This window comes from Poecilia mexicana, unplaced genomic scaffold (assembly GCF_051168715.1).
Source record: "Poecilia mexicana isolate PSO_F unplaced genomic scaffold, ASM5116871v1 scaffold_5, whole genome shotgun sequence".
In the NCBI taxonomy this organism is placed as follows: Eukaryota; Metazoa; Chordata; class Actinopteri; order Cyprinodontiformes; family Poeciliidae; genus Poecilia; species Poecilia mexicana.
The window spans coordinates 3998355-4016050 of NW_028263374.1; the positions used below are offsets into that span (position 1 = coordinate 3998355).

The 17696-nt window shown below is 44.2% G+C and overlaps 2 protein-coding genes and 1 long non-coding RNA gene across 5 annotated transcripts in view; all 3 read left to right on the plus strand.

Annotated features, from left to right (window-relative positions):
* The window catches only part of plxnb1b (plexin b1b), a 65719-nt gene extending 54786 nt beyond the window's left edge, over positions 1-10933 (plus strand). For all 3 annotated transcript variants that reach the window (XM_015005639.2, XM_015005640.2, XM_015005642.2), the window contains 18 exons: positions 302-544; positions 753-920; positions 1022-1170; positions 2583-2683; positions 2908-3125; positions 3305-3483; positions 3570-3636; positions 5252-5398; positions 5508-5673; positions 6662-6765; positions 6843-6927; positions 7020-7186; positions 7329-7489; positions 8220-8367; positions 8463-8527; positions 8677-8752; positions 8823-8897; positions 9429-10933. In XM_015005639.2, coding sequence (XP_014861125.2) covers positions 302-544; positions 753-920; positions 1022-1170; positions 2583-2683; positions 2908-3125; positions 3305-3483; positions 3570-3636; positions 5252-5398; positions 5508-5673; positions 6662-6765; positions 6843-6927; positions 7020-7186; positions 7329-7489; positions 8220-8367; positions 8463-8527; positions 8677-8752; positions 8823-8897; positions 9429-9533 — 2424 coding nt within the window. In that variant the 3' untranslated portion in view covers positions 9534-10933. The remainder of the gene's footprint in view (positions 1-301; positions 545-752; positions 921-1021; positions 1171-2582; positions 2684-2907; positions 3126-3304; positions 3484-3569; positions 3637-5251; positions 5399-5507; positions 5674-6661; positions 6766-6842; positions 6928-7019; positions 7187-7328; positions 7490-8219; positions 8368-8462; positions 8528-8676; positions 8753-8822; positions 8898-9428) is intronic.
* LOC148159592 (uncharacterized) overlaps positions 1-17696 on the plus strand; it is a 285054-nt gene that overhangs the window by 43971 nt on the left and 223387 nt on the right. The gene's annotated exons all lie outside the window — the stretch shown is intronic.
* Positions 13932-15749, plus strand: LOC106928997 (uncharacterized). Its single transcript, XM_088005946.1, has 3 exons — positions 13932-14108; positions 14640-15275; positions 15330-15749. Exons 1-3 carry the CDS (start codon positions 13932-13934, stop codon positions 15702-15704), a joined length of 1188 nt encoding a protein of 395 aa, XP_087862072.1. The 3' UTR covers positions 15705-15749.

The following is a 17696-nucleotide window of genomic DNA, read 5'->3' on the forward strand; positions in this document are numbered from 1 at the left end:
AAGTGGTAGGGTGAACAAAGTGCTTTACATTACATCAGAAATATGTAAGAGACATGCAAAGCGTACACAAACGTGTGTATTGCATGTGTATTTTCAGGTTCCTACAAGACAAGATCAGTGTGTTGAAAGTCAGAGAATAAAAGTGTGTTTTTAAAAGAGATTTAAAACCAGGAAGAGAAGAGGCCTGTGTGACACTCAATAGTAACTTGTTCCATTACTTGGGAGCAACAGCAGCAAATGATCTGTCACCTCTGAACTTCAGCCCAGTTCCCAGAACCAACCTTGTTTCTCTCCTCCTCAGGTCCTGGAGCTCTGTGAGGTGACCAACTCCTCCCTGATCCTCTGCCGCTCCCCCATCGTCAACTCCTCCATCTTGGATTCCAGCATCTCCGTCCAGTTCCTGCTGGACAGCCTGTGCTTTAACTTCAGCAGTGTGAGCTCCCAGGCCTTCACCTACCAGCCCAACCCGGTCCTGAAGCCTCTGAACCAACAGGAGCCGCAGAAGGCGTACCGTTACAACCCCGGCAGCTTCATCCAGCTGGAGGTCAGAACTAGTCCTCTTTCCTCACCTCAGGCTTCGTGTTCCAGCATCAGGAACCAGGAAACGGCTTTCTAAAGCCGTTTCTGGAATGTGTAGCACGAGACTGGAAAGGTCAATTCCAGACCCTTTAGGAAATCTGCTTAGTGAACAGATCTGTACCCAAACATATCTAAAACCTGAAGGTAAGCGAAGGGTCTGTGTGTGTTTTCAGGGGGACAACCTGGACCTGGCCATCACCAAAGAAGAAGTGGTTGTGCTGATAGGGGAGGGTGTGTGTGCTGTGAAGACCCTGACCAGAAACCATCTGTACTGCGAGCCGCCGCCTCAGCAGCCAAGCTGCAGGAAGTGTGAGGGTTCAGACAATCTCCCAGAATTCACTGTGAGTCCGCCGTACATTCAGCTCCTACCGAGGAGACGCTCCTTCAGCTGGTCGGTCTGTCCTCAGTACCGTCTGCTTAAAGGAGAGTGTGTGTGTTTCAGGTTCAGATGGGCCACCTGAACATCTCTCTTGGTAAGGTTCAGTACGACAACCTCAGCCCGCCCACCTTCCCACTGGAGGCCCAGATCGGAGTGGGTGTCGGGGCGTCCATAGTCGCCCTCATTGTCCTCATGATTGTCCTCATCTACAGGTTAGTACTGTCGGCTCACCCAACCCTAAAATAACCTGAACCCTTACACCCCTTCCAGGTGCTCCAGTTGGATTTCTGTAGTCTTAAATTGTTAGTCGTGTTAGGAATGGTAGGAGGGGACGACATGCCGCAAACAGAGCGGGAATATCGCCTTTATATTTTCCCCAACTGCAGTGAATATTCCATTGCTTTGACCTTTGTTTATACCTGAGCATTTCTTGAGACTTAAGGTCCCAAGAGTGAAAGAGTGAGGCATTTCAAACAGACAACAGTAAATCAACCTGTAGTTGTGAGCTGTGAGGCTTCCTGCTTTAACCTGGCGGTAGTGGAGGGGCAGTACTGGACCAGCTGTGCACCAGTGAACCCAGTAGAAGAACTAACCCTGGAAGATGGACATTTCTATTATTTCGACTGATAAATGTGTGGTTTTCATTAAACCAGGTGTTTCCATGTCATCTGTTGTGTGTCCTTTTGTTGGGTTCATCCATTTCAAACTGATCCTGGCTCTTTGTGCTTCCAGTTCTTTATAACGGCCGGCTCTCCTCTGTCTGCCATACAGAAACATGGGTGATATTTTTATATCATTCTGTCCATCAGTCTATAAATCAGTGCTTTTGATGTACAGAAACGGAGCAGAAGAACAAAACTGGTTTTAAATCAAAAACACAAGTTCAAAGCAACATTTATTAACTTCAAGCCTAATGGTGTCAACATAGACATAAAAATCAATATATTTGTGTTTTTATGTTTCATTTCTTCATATATATATATATATATATATATATATATATATATATATATATATATATATATATATATATATATATATATATATATATATATATATATATATATATATGTTGTCAACATCATGTTGCGTAATTTTAAATCATTATTTCATTTTCTACTAGTTTTTAGATGTACTGTTTAAAAAGCCCATCGAAGGACAAGTTCTGTGAATTATAGCTTTTGCTATTAGCACTATGATGCAGACATTGGACTGCTGTTCTGTTCAGCTTGTCTATGTCGATGTGTGTCTGTCCCCATCAAACAAACTTAAATTAAAATAAAAGTGATAAATTCCTTATTAATATTAGGGTTTGTAAAACACATTTCTTCTCAGTATCTGGTCTGGCATCTCAAATCTGCAGCATTTTACCAATATTATCTTACCGTTGACATATTATCTAAGATCTATTATTATTATTACTATTATTATTCCTGGCCGTATGGTGAGGGGAAAATGTTAAAGTGCTGGTACGACGTCCCTGTGCCGACCTACTTGAAGCTCCGCTGGTTTCTAGGATCATGCATGCGATCCGATCCAACCCGTATCCAGGCTTCATCTGAAGAACCGTCTCAGAAACGTGGTGGTAACCGTTCTGCCTCACTTTCCATTTGCTGGCTGACAGGAGGAAGAGTAAGCAGGCTCTCAGGGATTACAAGAAGGTCCAGATCCAGCTGGAGAATCTGGAGACCAGCGTCAGGGACCGATGCAAGAAGGAGTTCACAGGTAACGTTCAAAACTAAGAACTTCACTTACAAACACATCAACATGTTTCTACGATGGAGTTTATTTTGGAGTTCAACATAGATCAGATACATTTTCTGGGCCCAATGCTTAAACAAGGACAATCTTCTAATTCCTTGTTTCTGAATAAGAACGAAAACATGAGTGTTTAAAAAATATGAGAATCTGGTGATTGAGCCGACCTCCACCTTTCTGCCTCCACCCAGACCTGATGACAGAGATGATGGACATGTCCAGCGACCTGGTGGGCTCAGGTATCCCTTTCCTCGACTACCGCATGTATGCAGAGCGCATTTTCTTCCCTGGCCACCGGGAGTCGCCCTTGAGGCGAGGCCTGGACATGCAGGAGTGTAGGCGGCAGACGGTGGAGCAGGGCCTGGTCCAGCTGTCCAACCTGCTCAACAGCAAACTCTTCCTCACCAAGGTACTCATCCTCACCGTTAGCATCCCTGCTAACAACCATCAGCCCACCTGGGTATCCTAGCTGGGCTGATGTCTAATCAAGTCTGAGAATTTATGAAACCATCCTAGCTTTACAGCTGAATTGTTCCATGACTTACCTCGTTCTTTAACTACATCTCACCTTTGCTTTCTGCCCTTCAGTTCATTCATACTCTGGAGAGCCAGCGGACCTTCTCCCCCAGAGACCGAGCCTACGTGGCCTCGCTGCTGACCGTCGCTCTTCATGGCAAGCTGGAGTATTTCACAGACATCCTCAAAACTCTGCTGAACGACCTGGTGGAGCAGTATGTGGCCAAGAACCCCAAACTCATGCTGCGAAGGTAGGAAGGGAGGAGATGGGGCGGGAACCTCATAGTACACTGAGCCTTTAAAGCGGTTCTGAGACCTTGACCGTGTGTGCCTGCAGGACAGAGACGGTGGTGGAGAAACTGCTGACCAACTGGATGTCCATCTGTCTCTACACATTCCTCAGGGTCAGTAAGAGCAGGAAGAGAGGTTTCTGTGCAAATTGTTGGTGAGAAATCTGTTGGGATCTTGAGACGAATTGTATGTTTTTGCACCATTCAGACCAAGAATTTCTTGGTCAATTGTTTTTCTCCAAAGGAAGGATGACTTACAGAAATGAGAAAATCGTCAACTTTTTAGTTTTTCTGTCAGGTTGTTACATTTATGAAAACAGTTTGAATTAATTTGAAGCTGTCATAAATTATGATTATCATATTTATTGTTGTTGATTTAGTAGAAATAGTTAGTCTTCTCTGAAGACCTTGAAGGCCCTGATGACTTGCCAGGGGAGGCGAGACGTTCCTGAACCTTAGAATGTCCAATTCATTTCATTTTAATAACTTTCAAATTCCTTGTTATAAAATAGAGACATGAAGTCAGTTTATGAGTAGCTGAAGGTCAGACTGGGCTGGTTCATCCTTTGACCAAAGCAGTTCTTTTTTTTTATTGACTTATAATTGCAGATCCATCGAACATCTTGCATAGATGAATGAACTGATGGATTGATTCAAGGGTATCTCAAGAAAACCATAGCTGAAGAGCAACTTAGAAGTCTAGATCTTTTTTTTTTTTTTTGCTTCTCTAATGTCTGAAGTCAGACTTGATCAAAGTCAATAAATGATTTTTATGTATATAATAAGGAAATTACTTCAGACTTAAAAACCAACCCCTTGTTCTACGCTTCACTTCATCTGGAGGGTCTGGACCCTCGGCTGCTGAGAAACAGTTACTTCATGGAGAAGTGGACTGTGTTCAGGTTCTAAATTTCACCCAGTCCGTGACGTATGCAATGCGTCAGTTTGACACTATGAACCTTACCTGAAGTTGCCTGCACTGTGAACAACCATCCTCCACGACGAAGAGAGAAGTGCCGAGCCGAACAAGGCGGCTGTTAGTTAATTCAATATTTGGAAGCGTGGCCAACACAGCTTCGTTCACTTCCTGCTAAAACTACAGGCAGACTACAATTCTAAAACAAGACAAATCGGCGTCATCATTAACAACTTCGCCTTCTGTCCACTGATTGGTAGATTCATCAACGGAATACAATACATATTTTAATCAAACTTTCAAACAAAATTTTTAGGGAGTGATAAATAAAAAACTCAGCAGGATTTTCAGTTACATGCTTGAGGGGAAAAAAACAGTCATGCATCTTCCTCCTTTCACTTTACAGTGACGCTCTAGTTTGTTCCTGTCACATTCAACCCCAACTTTTTTAAAGTGGCATTGGGGGTTTTGCAAGGCACTGTATTCTTCATCTGATGAAGACCTAAACGCCTGTTGGTGTGCATGTGTTGCCCTGGCAACCTGTCCCAGGACCCTGTGAGCAGCAGCGGCTTTAGACATCGACTCACTCGGACGTTTAGTTCAGGTTTCTCTCTGTGCTTGTATTCAGGGAGCGGCTGAAAGCGAACCAGAACCTTAACAGCTTGTCCTTGTCTGGGCCCTTCACTCTCTCCTCCAAAGTGTGTTTGGCCAATACTAATATCTTTGTGTGTGTGTGTGTGTGTGTGTGTGTGTGTGTGTGTGTGTGTGTGTGTGTGTGTGTGTGTGTGTGTGTGTGTGTGTGTGTGTGTGTAGGACTCTGCTGGCGAGTCTCTGTACATGCTGTTCAAGGCCATAAAACACCAGGTAGATAAAGGGCCGGTGGACGCCGTAACTCGCAAGGCCAAGTACACTCTGAATGATAACCGTCTGCTGCGGGAGGACGTGGAGTACAAGACCCTGGTGAGAACGAGCTCTGTCATCCTGGGGAACATTCCCATGACCTTCAGCAGGTTGAAGGATTCTTCCCCGCCCCTTCTCCTCCCCGCCCTCATTGCTTCTTGGCCTCCAGACGCTGAACGTGTTGGTGCAGGGTGGAGGAGTGAGTGAGACCCAACCGCTGCCCTCCAAAGTGCTCGACTGTGATACCATCACCCAGGTGAAGGAAAAACTCCTGGATCAGGTGTACAAGAGCACCTCCTTCTCCCATCGGCCACACGCCGACTCCCTGGACCTGGGTGAGTATCCACACAGACACACACACACACACACACACACACACACACACACACACACACACACACACACACACACGAACAGCTGGCCCCTTCGCCCTGAACACATCTGCTGCTTCCGTCCAACAGTATCTGGGGAAGGATAAGCAGAAGTTCAATTTCAATGTTCACACAATTTCAAACTGTTGAGCTGTGGCGCCCCCTACAGCAAGAGTAATATAACTGCGTTACATGATCAGTGCCTGTCCACTCTCTCTTTTTCTGCGCCTTTTGTTTCTGCTGCTGCTGCTGTTCTCTCACAGAGTTTTTATTGATTCCAGTTTGCTATGAAAAGTGAGCAAGTAAAATGGAATCGAGCCCTAATTTACAGTCCGGATCTCAAAGGCAGATAAAATGATACATGACTGTTCAGAAACAATTTATTAGCACATCTGGAAGTGGCACAAGTCTGAAACAATCTGACCTGGGCTGTTCAGACCGCCTGAAAAAGTCAGATATGGGTCACATTTACCCGCAGACCTGATTTGTTCCCTGAACAGCCATCACTATATCGCCCCCTGTAGCTGAGCAGCAGCAGCACACCTCACCCTCCAGCAGCTGTGAGATCTCAGTGTTCGTCCACTGACCTCAGTCACACTGTCAACTGGTTGATGAGTTTTATAAATATGATACATTTCATGATAAAAAGTCTAATGAAAGATTCTTCTGATATCTGCATCGGTAACTCTGGGTGCTGCCATGTTTTTTTTTTCTTTACTGATGTCTTTAATTTAGCTTTAACTGATATCACAGTCTTAGTGTAGAAACTAGGAGCAATACGTAAAAAGGCATCCCGTCACTCCAAACACACCCAGCGGTTGACTGGTGAACTTGGTTCATCTTGGCGTATTTAATGGCAGCTTTATTAATGAATAGAAATAAAACAATGTTTATGCTGATATTGCATTTGAGGGACAGTTGAGTATAACGACACCCTGCTGCTCCTGTTCAGAGTGGAGGTCTGGCGTTGCGGGCCACCTCATCCTGTCGGACGAGGACCTGACGTCTGTGGTGCAGGGCAGCTGGAAGCGCCTCAACACCCTGCAGCACTACAAGGTGACGCCCCCTCGGCCAGAGCCGCCCTGTTGATCCGACCGGACGGAAGCCCTAACCGCAGCTGTGTGTCGTTCCAGGTCCCCGATGGTGCAACGGTGGCACTGGTGCCGCGACACACCAAAAACATTCACCATGACAACCATGATTACATCGCTGGAGAGAGTGAGATCCTTTGGCAGAAATCATGTGGGTGATGGAGCAGCAGCTGCTGCAGCGGCGCTCTGCTCATCACTGGCATCCCGTTGTGTGAACAGAGACTCCCATGCTGGAGGATGCAGACGAGGGTGGCGTGAAGCTGTGGCACCTGGTGAAGGCCAGCGAGGAGCCGGAGCTTCCTAAGCATCGCCGAGGGAGCTTAAGGGAGCGGGAGCGGGCCAAGGCCATCCCTGAGATCTACCTCACCCGCCTGCTCTCCATGAAGGTACACACACTCTTTGGGGCGATGGCGGTATTTCATCCTGCAGTCTGTGGGATCACCACTTCAATTCCCGCTCCGTCCCATTACCCTTATATACGATGATCTGGTTTGATTTTGAATCTGTTTGTCCCTTTGTGTCTGTCAGGGGACGTTACAGAAGTTTGTGGACGATCTGTTCACAGTGATCCTCAGCACCAGCCGTCCCGTCCCGCTAGCCGTCAAATATTTCTTTGACCTGCTGGACGACCAGGCGGGACAGCACAGCATCACCGACCCGGAGACCATCCACATATGGAAGACCAACAGGTAGGCGGCGGAAACGGCCAGGTGGGATCTAAAAACCCGAGCCAACAGGTACAGGAACAGTCTGTGGTGTTGAAGTTGTTCCAGAGAAAAGAAAGCTCATCTTAAAAGTGAAGTCAGAGATGGAACCTGGTTGTGTTATTGGCTGTTGATTTAGATTGGAGCTGACCGTAGCTGACCCCAGAGTTTAACCTGCTAGCGAAGGAAATGTGCTCAAACCTCCCAGTGACAAAAGAGACACACAACACCGACTACTTACTGATCTGAACCATGATAACTGCTAACATCTGATGATAAAGACAGTTTGACATTTTATCTCCATGATCATCTGGTGTTTGTTTTAAAGGCCTTTTTAACTACAGGTCTGAACTTTAACAGAGCCACATGTTAGCACCATTAGCTGCACAATCAGCTGCAACATCAGCTGATGGTGCAAAGAAGGATTCTTCATAAAATCAATAAAATTATGGATTATAAAGTATTTTTGAATTTGAATCAGCTGCACCATGAGCTGCAATATAAGTTAAACACATTTTGACACTTTACCCTAATATTCACTATGCTGGTGTTTTGTAAGTAACTTTCATCGTTTGGTATAATGTTGGAATAATTCCCTTTTTGAACATGAGTTTATTTCCCCTGTACAGATGAAGGTCAAGAAGAAACAGGTCAGCCGGGGCTCTCAGCTGCACCTGCAGTAAACCGATCTGTGTGCCGTTCTGTTTCTCTCCAGCCTCCCTCTGCGTTTCTGGATCAACATCATTAAGAACCCTCAGTTCATCTTTGACGTCCAGGTGTCGGACCACGTGGACGCCGTCCTCTCGGTGATCGCTCAGACCTTCATGGACTCCTGCACCATCGCTGACCACAAGCTGGGGCGGGTGAGGCATCGCTCCTCTTTCACTCTTCCACTTCAGATGCTTCCTGGATGTGGATGTGATTGTTTCTCTCTCTCTCTCTCTCTGTTGTGGAACAGGATTCTCCCATCAACAAGCTGCTGTATGCCAGAGACATTCCTCGCTACAAACAGATGGTGGAAAGGTTTGCTCTGCTTTAGCTCGCAGCTCCCTGGTTAAAAACTGCTTCAGATGGAATGGAATATTCCTTACGAATGAAATTCTAAACTACTCCAGTCAAACTTGGATTTGGTACGTAGTTTGAGTTGATGTCATGATGCTGCTTTGCTGCAGGTACTACGCTGACATCAGGCAGACGATATCAGCCAGCGACCAGGAGATGAACTCGGCGCTGGCCGAGCTGTCCAGGGTGAGTGGAGCCTCACTTCCTCTCCCGGCAGCTGCTCGGCGCCGACTCACCTGAAGGCTTTGTGTTTCAGAACTACTCCGGAGAGCTGAACTACCTGGTGGCACTGCACGAGCTCTACAAATACATCAACAAGTACTACGACCAGGTGCATCTCACACCCAGACCCACACAGCTGAGAATGAGCTTCTGCTCAGGAAAACGCTTCGTTTAAGATTTGAAAACTACATTTTAATGAAAAGCGTGTTTCATACCTGCTCAGATTTTTTTGTATTTTTTTTTTCCAAAGCTACTTTCACTTGACAAAACAAATCTCATTGGAACCAGAGATTGTAATTCATCCCATCTGTTTCTGCTTCTATGTCACATCTAAATCTAAATTTTGGTATTTTAAGGATGAAAATTATAATTCATTTAAGTAACAAAAAATAATAAAATCAAGCCAAAATCAGTTTCCTTCAATTTTAAAAAATAAAAAAAAATAAGTAAACTTATGAAACTTTAACAAACACTGCAGCTGTGTGTCTGGTGAATTTTTGATTAAAACATGTTTGTTCTTCATTCAGTGGGTAGAGAATCCAGAGATTTGAAGTTATTCCGCTGAGCTGATCAACCCAGTCTGGGGTCGCCCTGCTCCCAGACGGAGTGTCACTAACCTTTTCCCCTCTTGTCTCGGCAGATCATTACAGCTCTGGAGGAGGACACGACAGCCCAGAAGATGCAGCTGGGCTACCGGCTGCAGCAGATAGCTGCTGCTGTGGAAAACAAAGTTACCGACCTGTGACAGAAGAGACATCATGATGGTGTTGGTGCTCTCTGCAGCGTCTTCACTCCAACTACTCCAGGAGTCCTGAGTAGAAACAGGACAAAAAAAAATTATATATATTAAAAATGGACAACAGAAGACACCTGGGCAGATGGAAGCAGGAGCGGTCTGCTGTCACTGGACTGAGGTTTTTACATTTTTCATTCTGTTGAGGTCAAGCCATGAAGAGAAGAACCTGATCTGAAGACTGATCACATGGGATGTGTTGTTACTTTCTCCAGTCAGTTTAAGGACACAGCTCTTATTCTTTCTGTGCTTGTTGCTGCTGTATGGTCGAGTGTGTGTGTGTGTATGTGTGTGTGGGCATGTTTTCCTGTTTGTAAACTGTCTCATTTCGAGTTTAATGGTATGAAGTGCTGGAAGCAACACATTGGATCTTAATATAAAAGCTACTTTACTTTGAGAACTTACCTTAAGTTGTATTTTATATCAAGAAGTGAAAACAAAGCCTCAGTCTGACATCCCACATAATCAAACATCAGTAGAATAAGTTGCTACCGCTCTACCTCAGCCCTCTGAGCTGCATCAGTGATGTTCGCTTTGTGCTTTTCAGCTGCTTCCATCTACTAAGTGCAGCAGCACTGCCCAGATGTGCCCTCAGAACCAGCTTCAAACACACACACATTCTACACATTTCTGTTTTTTTATTTTAAGTTTTGTAGAATCATTTTAAACAAAACCCTCTTTTTTTGTTTGTTTGTACACCTCTAGGTGTTCTTTTTTACGGTTTAACTTTAGTTTTAAATTGTGACTCATTTTGTTTGACTGGATCATCTATCAGAGGCACAACTCCTCTATAGATCCTGTCTGTGCATTTCCTGTAGTGAGCGGCACTTTTTCATACTCTGACATTTTATATTTTCAATAAATACTCAGATCAGTAGGGGTCAGATTTGTTGTTCTTAGTTAATGGCAGCTGCTGTACAGGATACTCATTAAAATATTTATTCAACAAGATGCCAACGTCACTGCTGATCTGATCACAGCTGGCTCGGAAAGAAGCCAGAATCCAAAATAAAGTGAATGGACAGCATTTTTTTTTTCTCAGCTGTACTTTGCAACACTTTGTACTACGACTGATCTCATCAGAAAGCAGCCGGCAGGTCTCTAGTGACATTCCCAGACAACTTCTGTTTATCACTGCTCAGACAGAGTGAAGCTCACTGGTACCGACCCGATGGAGGACTAACTGTTAGACACATTCGGCGATGTAGAGCAGGCTCTGCAAGGAGCAGTTTTAATGTTTCACATTTTGTGTTGCTGTTGTTGTACATATTGATCCGAAATGTAACCATAGCGATTTAACCTGTTGATTGAGACAAAATGTCCACAGATATAATAAAGTATTCCTAAAATAATGATCAGATTTCTTTTTTGAAAGTATCATTCACTTCCAGTGCAGTTTTACTGCAACAAATGAGTTGCTGCAGGTGAACTTCCGACAGGAAAAATGTCTCTACAAACAGGAAGTCAATTCTCTCTCTGGAAGGCCGTCAACTCAAAGCAGAGGTGCTACACATCCAACTAGACGAGGAGTTCCCAGAGCAAATAAAAATCCATCCATCCATTTTCTTTACACCCTTGTCCCTTAGTGGGGTCAGGAGGTGTGCTGGTGCCTATCTCCAGCTAACGTTCCGGGCGAGAGGCGGGGTACAGCCTGGACAGGTCGCCAGTCTGTCACAGGGCAACACAGAGACACACAGAACCAACAACCATGCACACACACACACACTCACACCTAGGGGCAATTTGGAGAGGCCAATTAACCTGACAGTCATGTTTTTGGACTGTGGGAGGAAACCGGAGAACCCGGAGAAAACCCAGTTCTCTCCCTGGTTTAATGCACCTGGATCAAATGATGGCTCATTAGAGGCCTAAGAAGAATACTGAAATGGTTGTTACTACCACTCGGGAGAGAAGTAAAACATCCAGGATGCCGGCCCTCGAGGACTGACTTTGGGTACCCCTGCTTTAGGTCTTCTGCATAAAGAGAAAGATCTTGAGGAGACTAGATGAGAAGTCTAAATGCTTTCAAGTAAATATAACTAATAAATTGTATTAGTTATTACCCCACGTCTCATTAAAAACACTTGAACAAATTGTGAATAGATTCGAACGTACTAGAATAGATTTCTTACCACTAGATGTCACTGTGGCGTTTCTTCCATAACCCCAGATGTGGTCTCTGGAATCTGCCAGGAGGACAAAACTTGTTTGGTTCCTTGAGATGAGTAGGTATCACCACAAGAGGGAGCTAGTCTTCCACTTTGCTGTAGAAGAGAACATAGGTGATGATGAGGTGAAGAACGGTATGAAAATATAATCTTTAGTACCGTGGAGATCTGGCTTTACGTGGACGAAGTTAAATAAATTGAAAGTGTGGAATACTTCAACAGTACGTCCTGCTGTTTTGTGTTAGAGCTGCTACCTCCATCTCCAACCTCTCGCCACACCATCATAAGCTGTAGACCTTTTCGCACCGCAGGGTCCTGCCTGGCCCGGCCCGGCTCGGTTCGACCCGGTCCGATTGGTGCTATGGCCCTGGTCGTTTTGCATTGAGCAGGATACGTCACGTAAATCGACCCGTTGCTAAAGCTACCGAGGCGATCTCCCCAGCAACCGCAGAACAGTTTTCTTCTTGGGTCTCCCGTCCCGTTTTTTCTGTATACGCTCATGAAAGCTGAGGGAAACATTTACCTCAGCTTTACATTTAATGAAAAAAAAAAAAAAAATCTCATCTGAATGTCGTCTCTGTGCTGGACTCGCGGACAGCTGAACGACCGGTGCGGCAGGCGGGATTTCCCGGCTGGAGCGACGCGAGATGCGGAAATCCCCTCGTTCACAGCCTAAACGACTTCTGATCGGTTAATTGGAGAAATGTTATTTACATTTATCATTAAAATCTTTGGCTGAAGAGGCGAATGTAATCGCAGTGTAGGGTAAGAATAGATTATGAGGGGAATTTATTGATGCAGCATATTGAAATGACAGCCATCGAGAATGTCAAGCGCTCCTCTGATCCAGAAATCTGGTCCTTGTCCCGTCCCCACAGCCAATGAACCAATCAACAACAGCTAACTCCAAACCGGCCTGGTCTGGCCGGCCCGATTGGAACCGCAGCTCTCGAGGTTCCAGGGAGCCGGGCGGTACTGGGCTGGAAGTGCTAATGCAAAAACGGTCGACCCGAGTCCAGCTGTGCAGTGCGAAAGGGGCTTATGAGAGACGGAGATGTTCCGTGGGTGGTTGCATTAAATTTGCACCAGAATGATGATGACACTAACACCATAACTGAAGTCACCTCAGTTATTACCCCAGAAAACAGTGTGACGCAGAGCGGTGATGCTGTCATCCGTGAGGTGATAAATGTCAAAATAAAGGGAAAGAAGCCAGATGGCTCGAGAGACACGCAGGCTCATAAATTAATGGAGAAGACCGACACTGGACATGCTGTACAGACAGGAAGCAGGTACGCCATTAGCTAAAATGCTAAAGTTAGCTAAATGCTCTCACGTGCGTGTTTGTTTATCGGTGACACGTTGAGTTAACGTTGTTGACTTAACTCTATTCAGTATGTAAAAAATAGTGTATAAGCTAAAATTAAAAATGCTGTCGGTAGCATGTGGCATCACAATCGTGTTGAACGATAAAATTAATAAAAACAAAAGTTACAATAAAATTAATAATGTTAGTTAAAAAAATAACAGTTACGATATAGCTAATGGCTTAAAAAAGGCTAGAAATAAAACAATAATAAAGGTTATGAAATTATCGATGAACTTAGTGAAAGCAAAAAGTTATGATGAAATTGATAGAACAATAAAATTAAAAATACAATGATAAAAATAAAAATAATTGATAAAAATAACTATGCAAATAAAAAAATTAATTGAATTTATTAATCTGTATTTCATAAAGCTTACACAATGTTATCACAGAATAATTGAGCATTGTGAATTACCTTGTAACTGGAAAACATGTCCCAATCTGTGTAACTTAAAGTTTTCGTAACTTATTTTTCCACATTGTCCTTCCAATAAATGCTTACACTGAGCAAATAAATATATTGGCATAGACAAAAAAATCATTTAAAATGCAATACATTCTCCATTTTGAACATTTGTTGTGTGCAGTTCCGTTTGCACAGAGTTGAAATGGAACGTTCAACATCAAAAGAAACTGACAACAGAGGTGATGACATCACTCTCTAATACATCATAGGCCTCTTTGAAAAAATACCTTTGACAAACAGACCTTTCATAACTCTTCACACATTCTGTTGAGAGAGATCCCTTTTGAGAGAGTTCGTTGAATTTTGACAGAATCAACAGACACGTCGATCTCAGCCGAGAATTAAACATGCAGCAACAGGAGATTAGGACTGATTTGGAAGCTTTTGAGGCAAAACTTTCATGGGAAGACATGGTCGAACTTAACATCCAAGTCGACTATGATGCCATTATTTTCCCCATGGATAGTAATGCAGGAACATCTTCTGCCATATTTGAGATTTCCCCCTCAGGGGGAGCCCAGCAGGTAACGTCTTCTGCCGGATTAAAGATTTCCCCCTCAGGGGAAGCACAACAGGTTACATCTGGTGGATTAGAGATTTCCCCATCAGGCGAAGCACAACAGGTAACATCTGCTGGATTAAAGATTTCCCCGTCAGGGGAATCACAACAGGTAACATCTACTGGATTAGAGATTTCCCCCTCAGGGGAAGCACAAAAGGTTACATCTTCCGGATTAGAGATTTCCCCGTCAGGGGAAGCACAACAGGTAACATCTGACGGATTAGAGATTTCCCCGTCAGGGGAAGCACAACAGGTTACATCTTCTGCCAGATTAGAGATTTCTCCGTCAGGGGAAGCACAACAGGTTACATCTTCTGCCGGATTAGAGAATTCTATCTCAGTAGAAGACCACCAGGATTCAAATTCCTTTGCTGACCCATTGCTGGTCAACTCAGTGCAAATCCACCAAACATGCAACCCATTTCCAGTTTTTCTTCCTATTCCTTCAACCAGTCTGGCGCCAGGCTCATACCACTCACACCAGCATTTCCAGTGTGGTTACTCAAACAGGGAGTTGACACAGGCTTTTTCTAGATATGAAGCCCCCGACTGTCCACAAGCCAAGCGGAGTAGAAACCCCAACAATATCTCAGCATTTAACCACTATTCTAAGTACATTGAACAGGCTACCAAACATATCACCAGTCTCACGAAGCAGGTGGACGACCTTAAGAAGCACCTCCAACGTAAAACTTTTGATCTTGATGAGGAGAGAGAACAAAGAATCAGAGTTCAAGTAGAATGCACAGCCTACCTGAAAAAGATCATGGAACTGGAGGAAACTTTAGAGAATGAACGCCACACGAAAGCCAAATGTGAACAGAAAGAGGAGGAGCAAGAAAGATCCGTTGCGGAGGACATTCCCAAAGCAGCAGTTTATGAGGACCTTTTTAATGAGCTCAATTTCCTAAAGAAGCAAGCTGAAAAACATGACTTGAACAATGCAATGCTGGAAGAAGCTTTGGTAGAAGAACGCCAACTAAGACTGAAATATGAGGACAAGCTCAACAATTACCTTGAACTTGACACCAAATGCAAGGAACAGGAGAAAAAAATCCAATCTATGCAACGTTACATTGTAAATCTGACTGTAGAGCTTAACCTTGCTTCAAAAGATGACGATTACAAAGTTCCCTTTCGAAAACACTCCTCTAATCGATCAGAGGTCTCCACGCCATCAGAGGTCTCCATGAAATCACAGATCTCCTCCCCATTAGAGGTCTCCATGCCATCAGAGGCCTCGACACAATTACACGAGTCCATCGTAACAAGCCACCATGCAAACACACGACTTCATACAATTAGTGGCTCCCAGCAACAGAAAGGCCACCACCCAAATGGAAGCTTGAATGGAAACAAAAGAATTCCACCTTACAGAGGCCCCCAGGGAAACCCAGTGTTTAACGCAAACCAAGGTTTCTATCCAAACCCAAGCCACTATTCAAACCCAGGTCATCACCCAAACCCACGGCGGTATCCAAACTCAGGCCCATATGTAAACCCAGGTCTATACCCAAATACAGGCTTCAATAGAAACAGAAGACACCCCACTAAATAGAGCTAAATACCTGTGAGGTGCAAAGTAACAATAATGAACATTAAAAAAAACAAACATTAAGAACACATACACACACACACACACACACACACACATAAGTTTCTTTCTATATTTTATTGTCCTATATCTTGTCTTTTGAACTTTATATCACAACTATCATAAATAAGCTTTTCAGACTAACACAGTATCCCTTAAAACATGCAACATCTACATCATGCTAAAAAGTACGGTAAACCTGCAACTACTTTTCTTGGTAAGCTGCAGGCTGCACGGTGGCACAGTAGTTAGCAATGTTGCCTTAAAGCAAAAAGGTTCCAGGCTCGAAAACCAACCTCGGTCCTTTCTGCAAGGAGATCACATGTTCTCCCCGTGCACATGTGGGTTCTCTCCGGGTACTCCAGCTTTCCCCCACAGTCCAAAAACATAGCAGGTCACATGATAAATTAATTGGTCTACCGGCTCGATTGATAGTGTTATCAGATAGATATGCATTCTAACTGGCTTTGATGTTTAATGGTCATCATTACTATCACGGCAGATAGCTATGATGTGACAATCTATGATGACTAGATAGCTACATAGCTAGGATGGATGGATGGATAGCAATAACCTATCCATCCATGCACTGATAGCTCGACTGATCAATCACACTAGTTGCTATCTATTGTATCCATTTGTCTTTCAGATATGTAGATACGACATGTGGGTACTGGAGGTAGATACGACAGGTGGGTCCCGAAGGTAGGTACAACCGGTAGTCTTGGGAGGTAGGTACCAGAGGTAGGTACAACACATAGGTACCGGAGGTAGGTACAGGAGGTAGGTACCAGAGGTAGTAGGTACGACAGATAGTCACCGGAGGTAGGTACGACACATAGGTACCGGAGGTAGGGGTAGGTACAGGAGGTTGGTACCCGAGGTAGGTATGACAGGTCAGTACCAGAGGTAGGTACGACAGGTGTGTACCGGAGGTAGGTACCGGAGGTAGGTACAGGAGGTAGGTACCAGAGGTAGGTTTGACACTTAGGTACCAAAGGTATATATGACAGGTGGGTACCGGAGGTAAGTACGACAGGTAGATATCGGAGGTATGTATGATAGGTCGGTACCGGAGGTAGGTAAACTTTCAGACATGTCCTGGTGGCCGGTCTATCAGTCAAACCTCTCACTGCAGAGCAGAAGAGGACAGAGGCTGATTTCTTTGTTGACAAAAATAAGATCAGGCCCTAAGATCTGCTTCACACGTAAGTATTGGCCAATCACGATCCCCAAAAATTAAGGAAATTGGCGCCCAGAAATCAACTGACCGATAAATGTATCTTATATTATACATGCATAGGATATAATGTAAACAGCACTATCAGAGTATCAATAAGAATAAGTTATAGCAGGTGTGTGAATGATTTAATCGTCTAACTGTTGATTTCAGCAATCCACATTGTTAGCAGAAATAGAGGGCCCCAAAACCAAAGTTTGCTTAGGGCCCCATGGAGGCTTGGCCAGCTTTGCCCATTGTGTTTATAAACCTGTGTTACAGAGGTGTTGACCCTGTATAGTTTTGAAATACATATTCTTTCCATCTTGGTTCCACCCTGCCAGCTTTATTTCTCTATCACTGTCTTTTTCTTGCCTGCCATTTTTACTTTTGGCCTAGATTTGTGTTGGAGAGCGTGACTCATTCATGGCCTGGTCAGTGCCCGAGGGTCAACACTGCCATTAGGAATTTTATGAGGTGCAGAGACTCATAAAATTCTGACCCATTGACAGCCTGTTTTCATCTAGTGCTGTAAGCATACCCTCATATGTTTTCCATCCTCTACGTGACTTGAGTTGTTATATAATCCAAAAAAAAGCACAGAAGAAGAGATACAAATTTTTTTCACCATCTGAACCATCATTCAACCCAACAAGAAAACTAACTATGGTTTAGTTTATGTAACAACAAAGAAAATAATAAGTAGGCCTGTCATGATAACACATTATGCTGGATGA

Bases quoted from the DNA above. Each gene is read 5' to 3' on its own strand.
- LOC106928997 (XM_088005946.1), top strand. From the start codon at position 13,932: ATGCAGCAACAGGAGATTAGGACTGATTTGGAAGCTTTTGAGGCAAAA. The intron at 14,109-14,639 runs GTAACGTCTTCT...CAGCATTTCCAG, and splicing joins CCTCAGGGGGAGCCCAGCAG to TGTGGTTACTCAAACAGGGA. The intron at 15,276-15,329 runs GTTCCCTTTCGA...ACGCCATCAGAG, and splicing joins CAAAAGATGACGATTACAAA to GTCTCCATGAAATCACAGAT.